The sequence below is a fragment of the Myotis myotis genome, unplaced genomic scaffold (assembly GCF_014108235.1).
Source record: "Myotis myotis isolate mMyoMyo1 unplaced genomic scaffold, mMyoMyo1.p scaffold_m19_p_15, whole genome shotgun sequence".
Classification (NCBI taxonomy): domain Eukaryota; kingdom Metazoa; phylum Chordata; class Mammalia; order Chiroptera; family Vespertilionidae; genus Myotis; species Myotis myotis.
The window spans coordinates 26773905-26780974 of record NW_023416319.1 but is presented as its reverse complement, the minus strand read 5'-3'; the positions used below and the strand labels follow the sequence as shown (position 1 = coordinate 26780974).

The window sequence follows — 7070 nt, the reverse complement described above, 5'->3', positions numbered from 1 at the left end:
ATGGTGAGAAATGGGCCATGGATAACTAGTCAGAGAAAGACACTCACCTGTAAATACTACATTTGGAGTGTTGAAGGTGTGTTTACCAGACACACAACACATGGGTTTTATTGGGAAAGAAACTCTTTACGTTGTATTTTTTAGCACCTTGAAATTCACAGTAATACTTAATCATGTGTTTTTTAAAAAACAATACACCAAATCTTCCAAAAGTAATTTCGTCTAAAAGTAATCATAGGTCTTCTTATATTTCCATGTGGCACTGGGAGTGATAGTTACATGGAAAATGGTCACAGTCACCAAGGAAATGGTCTGCCTCTATTGCATTGCTCCTCATTGAAGTCACCTTGACCTTCCATTCAAGTCATCCCCAACCTCTCTTTCAAGTCACTAACACGACACCATGTGACATGATCTCAGATGAAATTATGAGGAGGAGCAGGTGAAACTTATAAAAATGGTGCTAGGAGGAGCCCTGTTGCCTTTAATCCATGGCTCTCAAAGCTTCTCTAGACAGTAATTATTTCCCACAATGCTCTTGTGAAGTAGTCCCCTTTTATAGACGTGGAAACCAGGAGAACAGAGTGTGACTTCCCTTTAGCTTTGCAGTGAAGACCATATGGTCAATTCGACCAACAGAATCATCTGGGGAGCTTAAAAAATTACCCATGACTGGATCCCACCCTCACAGATTTTGGTTGCCTTGGGGTCAGTTCTGGGTGTTGGGGGTAAAAGTTGCCTGTAATTCTAATGTACCATGAAGGTTGAGAACCACTGCATTAGATAATTATCCAGAGCTCTGTCCTGTATGGCTCCCTGTGGAGATTTCCTGCAAGCACCTTGCACTCAACATTTGCAACCTCTCTGTTCCCTTTCCTGTGTCCCCCCACTCAGGGGCAGCTCCACCATCCAACTGTTGGCCATGTCCCAAACCTGGGTGTCATTCTTACTTCTGTCTTCTCCCTTGTTCATGCAGTCACCGATCCTGATGTTTCTGCCTCTTGTATTGCTTGAATTTCTGTTTCAGCCTGTGCCAGGACATTTCATTTCTTCCCTCTTACCTTACTCCTCTCTGATTCTGATCCTTTCTCCATTTTTCGGCTACAGCAAACTATTCAAGCTTTATTTAGGAATTCTTCGTAAAGATCATATGACTTCATACTGTCTCTTACCACCACCACTCAACATATTATCTTCTCCAGTCATCTCACCACTCAACATCCTCTCTCTTACTTTAGCATATGCTAGTCCCTCAACCTAGGACACTTGTTCCTTCACCCCTGCCTCCTCACCGTATTTGTTATTCCTTTCCCCTTTAAGAAGTTGGCCTTACTCCCATGACCCATGAGCCTGACTGGGTGTCCCTTCTTTGTCCTCCCAGAACACTTTGTGCTCCAGAGTCCTTTGCCCGTGTCCTGTTCCACAGTATTGTTGCCCATTTACTCTTCTGGCAGTCCACTCAAACTGCCAAACCGTGAGATCGGGGACCACATCTTGATTTATCTTATTCACCATCAACTCCCTAGCAGCAAGCCCAGACCCTGGCACAGAGGAAGTGCTGACTGGGTGGAGGATGGATGGAGGATGCCTCTGAAGGCAGTGAGGAAATAGCAGCATGGAGACCACTGATGAGGGGCAGTGGTGCAGTGGGAAGAGCCTGGTTTGGAGGAATCCTAGATATGGGTCCTAGCTGACAGCTCTTTGCACTTGAACTCTGCCAGTTCCTCTCTGTGAAACTGCCTTCTCTGGAAATGAGGACATTGAGTCCATGTGATTTACAGGTTCCTTACAGCCCCAGAATTCCATTACAATAGATATCACAAAAATGAGTATATATTCTCCACTTGTGTCACATGTTATTTTTTCTTATCAATTCTGTTCTCTGAACCCGTTTCCTGAACTCTCCATTTCTCCCCTTCCTTCTACTCTTTCTCTCCTCTCCTTTCCCTTTTTCATTCTGACCGCTGCACCTTCCTGTCCTCAGCTGCTCCTCTCCTGATTTGCATATTCCCTCTTCCTCTCCAGGTTGTTTCTTTCAAGTCTTCCTTTACTTGCCCTCTTGGAGCCGACTCACCTTTCGCAATCTTCATCCTAGTGTTTGAGGTCATCCTCTCCTCCTTTTTGCATTTCTGCTCTCTGGATTCTGAGACTAATTACCCTTTCACTACTTCACTAGCCTTTCTTAAAGCCTGTTACTCATTCCTGTGTGTGTGTGCAGCTCTGCAAATCTCTAGTTCTGTGTGGTTCCAGGCCTGTCTTTGGCAAGAGGTGGGGACTTATAGAAAATTAGGCAGAGCCAGTTTTGGGGACCATTGAATCACGCTGGGGAGTGACCATTGGTTCAACACCCCCTTATGAATGGAATCAGTATAGGGTGGACCCCTAGCATCCAAAATGAATTACTACACTCCCAGGGATTTGGGGGTCTTAAATCTTTCAAAAGTTTATAGTCTAACTTAAGCAATGAGGAGAAAGTAAATGTATAGGTATAGGCATTTGAAAATATTCCTAAGTGATTTTCCTGAGCACAGAGTTTAGGGGCCATGAAAACATAACCAAATCCCTTGCACAACCCCCCTCTCTCTACCTAGGGCTTCTCAGCCACAGCACTATTGACATTTGGGCTGGGAATTATTTGTTGTGGGGCTGTCCTATGCAATGCAGGATACTGAGTAGCACCTCTGGCCTCTACATACTAGATGCCAATAGCACAACTTCCCCATCCCGGTTGTGACAGTTAAAATCGTCTTCAGATATTGTCACAACCACTTATTGTTGAAAATCATGGTTCTATTCTAACCCCACATTCCCTGAATGACTCCCCCCTCAATGCTTAAGGACGGACACTGGCTCTAAGCTGGCACTGGTTTATTGCAGTGTACTTGTTTATTGAAACAACAAAGGTTGTCATGTTTTTCTTTTTTTGTGAGTTTATTGAGATGTAATTGACATATAACACTGTGTAAATTTAAGATATACAATGTAGCTCTGACCAGTTTGGCTCAGTGGCTAGAGCGTCGGCGTGTGGACTGAAGAGTCCCAGGTTCAATTCCGGTCAAGGGCATGTACCTTGGTTGCGAGCACATCCCCAGTGGGGGGTGTGCAGGAGGCAGCTGATCGATGTTTCACTCTCTATCCCTCTCACTTCCTCTCTGTAAAAAATCAATAAAAAAAATATATTTTTAAAAAAAGATATACAATGTAAAAACTATGGTTAGATGCCACAAAGCAAGTGGTGATGCCTAGCCATGCCTGTTGTCAGGCTCAAGTGCCTCATCTGTCCATCCCTGTTGAAGGGAGTGCTAAGCTTCGCTCCTTTCATCCAACACTGTCATGGTTGCCTTTTTCATTACTTTGACCATTCCTCACACCACTCTCACACCTCACATTTGTGGGTCCCACAGTAGAAATACAAAAGCAGCCCACATATGATCTTTAAAAGTTATATATTCAATGAATTTAAATATTCTTATCTTTCTACCTTGACAGCTATGCTTTGATAACAATCTGGAAGGCCAGGTTCAAATTCAGGCACCTTGATTCTGCTGGAATATGGTAGTGTGGAGAGCCGGCTCTTGGCCTGGAGCCGGTCCGTCTCTTCTGTGCTTGGTTGGCCTTGTCCCATGTCATCATGGCCCTCTGGGTCTATTTTGTTTCTGTTTGAATTTCTAACATGGAAAGTAATGCTAGATATAACGCGAGTAAACAGAAGCCCTTTGGGGGTTCTCAATAAGTTTTCAGAGTGGAAAGGGACTGAGAGACCTAAAAGTTTGATAAATACCATGCGAGAATTGCTGAAGCGTTCAAGGTAGTCAGTGCTAACCCAAGATTGGTCCACGAAGAGAAAAATTTTCAGGTATACAGAAGTCCATATTAATGACTAATTCTAATAATTGTCTTTCTAGATGGTGATGGAAAGTGGGGACTGGCTGGTTGGTGGAGACCTTCAGGTGCTGGAGAGAATAAAGTGGAACGATGGGCTGGACCAGTACCGCCTGACACCTCTGGAGCTCAAGCAGAAATGTAAAGAGATGAATGCTGGTACGTAGGCTGGTTCGGATGCATTTCTACCCCTTACCACCCCCTGATGACCGAATTAAGGGTATCAGCAACAGCACGTTTATAGTTTAAAAAAGCAGGAAACATCTACTGGTATGTCTATTGATACAGAAACAGTTTACAAAGTTGAACTATATCCATACACTGGAACACTATCCAGCAGTTAAAAATATGCACCGACACGGAAAGATACCCAAAGTGTATTTATTAATCGAAAAAGCAGCTTGCAGAACCATATAACAATTCTGAAAAACAAAATAAGATGATCGTTTTTAAAACCCGAAGCTCTTTCTGTGTCTGGAAGCAGCAGTCTGGCAGTGAGCACCAGGCTGCCTGCTGACAACAGCAGCTGCCTCTGGGGTGGAATTGGACCAACGGGAGGGAAGATATTCACGTCACATATTTTGAGAAAGATGGAGAAAAAACAATAAGGTTATGGGTGATTTTTATATTATATTTTTGACTTTTCTGTATCTCCCAACTTTTCCATAATGGCTATATATTATTTCATAACCAGAAAGGAAAAGTAAGGCTCTCAGGTATCCATCACTAAGTCAAGTAGTTTTGAAGTTTCCCTTAAAGAGAAGATTTGAAATTATATTGCTAGATTGTTGAGACCTTGCAGGGGCCCAGGAAATGTCCCTTATTATCTCCCCCCCCCCCCCCAACTCTGGGGAAGTGAGACCGGAGCAGGGACTGATGACTGCAGTGGGCACCTGCCTGAGCCTGGTTTGCTGCCAACAGTCGCTTTCATTTCTGCATCAGCTCTCCCTCTCGGGCTTCCTGCCTCTGCGCCCTGTCCCTGTGTAAAGAGTCTGACCTTGGCACCTTTGGAGGAACACCCCTAGAGGCCCAGGTGGATTCTCCAGCTGATTATCAAAAACAAGCAGCTCTAACGAATGCACTGAACAATACACACAGCTGCATCTTTCTGTTCCTGCAGACAAGCCACACTGCATTTCTCTGACCTTGGCCTATTGTCTTGCCCAGATGCGGTGTTTGCCTTCCAGTTGCGCAATCCTGTGCACAATGGCCACGCTCTGCTGATGCAGGACACCCGCCGCCGCCTCCTACAGAGGGACTACAAGCACCCGGTCCTCCTGCTCCACCCTCTGGGCGGCTGGACCAAGGATGACGACGTGCCCCTGGACTGGCGGATGAAGCAGCACGCAGCCGTGCTGGAGGAAGGGGTCCTGGATCCCAAGTCAACCATCGTCGCCATCTTCCCATCTCCCATGCTGTATGCTGGCCCCACAGAGGTAAGTGGTACCCTGAGCTGGGCCGTGGGACTCAGAAATGCAGGCTCAAACTTGACTTAAAGAGCAAATGAGTTTGTGATTTTCCTTTGTCATGAGTAGATTCTAAAATCTTCTGATCTCTCTTCTTTATCCAACTGACCTATATTTCCATGTAGTGCATATAAAAGTGCTAGAAACATCAAATCAAACCTGTCAGACACCACCTTTGAGAATATGGAAGTTGGCATGTAAATGAGGTAGATCATACAACTTAACTGGGCTATAGGGCAAGTTGTGTCTAACCCAATATTCAGTTTCTTAAGTCCCAGTGACTCTGAGTCTCCAATCTCTGTGAGCTACGTTAGAAGCGCATGGAGAATATGTCCCTCTCAACACACAGCGAGCCTATCAGAGACCTCTGTCCCACGGCACCACTGGTGTAGTGGATTTGAACAAGTTTGCAGGAAGTGTGATGAACTGAAAGGATCTCAACCTTTTGGAATGTCCCAGAGTTTAACAAATTAAATCTCTTTAACCAGATCAAAGTTCCAGGCCTCCTAGTTCTCCTCTCCACCCTCTCTGTTTCTATCTGAGCTTTAAAGAAGACAGTTCATTTTGAAATCCCGTTGCTGTGTTGAACTGGAGTCAATGCATATGAAAGGTAATTGGCTCATTCTTGACAGTCAGAAAAGAGACACTGGAGCTTGTAATTTCCTTAACTGTGATTTATTCTGAATAGAGAAGGACTAGAGGGTAAAATCCACACAGTTCTGTAAAGCAGTGAGATCTGAGTGTTCCTGGTCTGTTAGCTTTGGAGAGATGAGGAAATATAACCTCAGCTTCTAAGAGGGGGATTCTTACCTTTAAAGCTCCTGTCCCACCCAACATAACCAAGCAGGTGAAGAAGAGAGAGTGGAGTCTTGGACACATCACTGACTCTCTTGCACTTATTAGTGGGCCAACATTACTGAATTACCTTTAAAGCAGAACAAAGGCATGTAAAGAATTGGCCGAGGATAACCAGCGTGTCCCTTACCTGATGTTTCCTAGGTCCAGTGGCACTGCAGGGCCCGGATGGTTGCGGGGGCCAACTTCTACATTGTGGGCCGGGACCCTGCAGGAATGCCCCATCCCGAGACCAAGAAAGACCTGTATGAGCCCACTCACGGGGGCAAGGTCCTGAGCATGGCCCCTGGCCTCACCTCTGTGGAAATCATTCCGTTCCGAGTGGCTGCCTACAACAAAGCCAAAAAAGCCATGGACTTCTATGATCCCACAAGGTAGGTTTTCAAAGGAAAATTCGTTTTTTGTCTTTAATCTTTATTGTTGAGAGTATTTCAAATGTCCCCCTTTTTACAAACCCCACCCCCCCTGCCCTCCCTGTTCCTGCCCTGCCCCCGGCCTTTATCATCTTGTTTTTGTCCACAGGTAAGATCTTTGGTTAATGCCGAAACCGGTTTGGCTCAGTGGACAGAGCGTCGGCCTGCGGACTGAAAGGTCCCAGGTTCGATTCCGGTCAAGGGCATGTACCTGGGTTGCGGGCATATCCCCAGTTGGAGATGTGCGGGAGGCAGCTGATCGATGTTTCTCTCTCATCGATGTTTCTAGCTCTCTATCTCTCTCCCTTCCTCTCTGTGAAAAATCAATAAAATATATTTAAAAAAAAAAAATAAAAAAAAAAAGATCTTTGGTTAATCTCTTCCTGCCCCCCCTCCCCACTTACCTCTTAGATTCATCAGTGTGTTTCATGCTTCCATGCCTCTGATTCTGTTA

The 7070-nt window shown here is 45.1% G+C and overlaps 1 protein-coding gene and 1 non-coding gene across 2 annotated transcripts in view; one reads left to right on the top strand and one right to left on the bottom strand.

Annotated features, from left to right (window-relative positions):
- The window catches only part of PAPSS2 (3'-phosphoadenosine 5'-phosphosulfate synthase 2), a 73589-nt gene that overhangs the window by 63728 nt on the left and 2791 nt on the right, over positions 1-7070 (top strand). Inside the window, exons 9-11 of the mRNA XM_036336714.1 lie at positions 3906-4041; positions 5050-5318; positions 6348-6577. Of these exons, the coding sequence (XP_036192607.1) occupies positions 3906-4041; positions 5050-5318; positions 6348-6577 (635 nt within the window). The remainder of the gene's footprint in view (positions 1-3905; positions 4042-5049; positions 5319-6347; positions 6578-7070) is intronic.
- On the bottom strand, positions 3203-3329 carry LOC118670381. The gene has a single exon (XR_004972290.1). It is a non-coding gene; the product is annotated as a U6atac minor spliceosomal RNA (small nuclear RNA).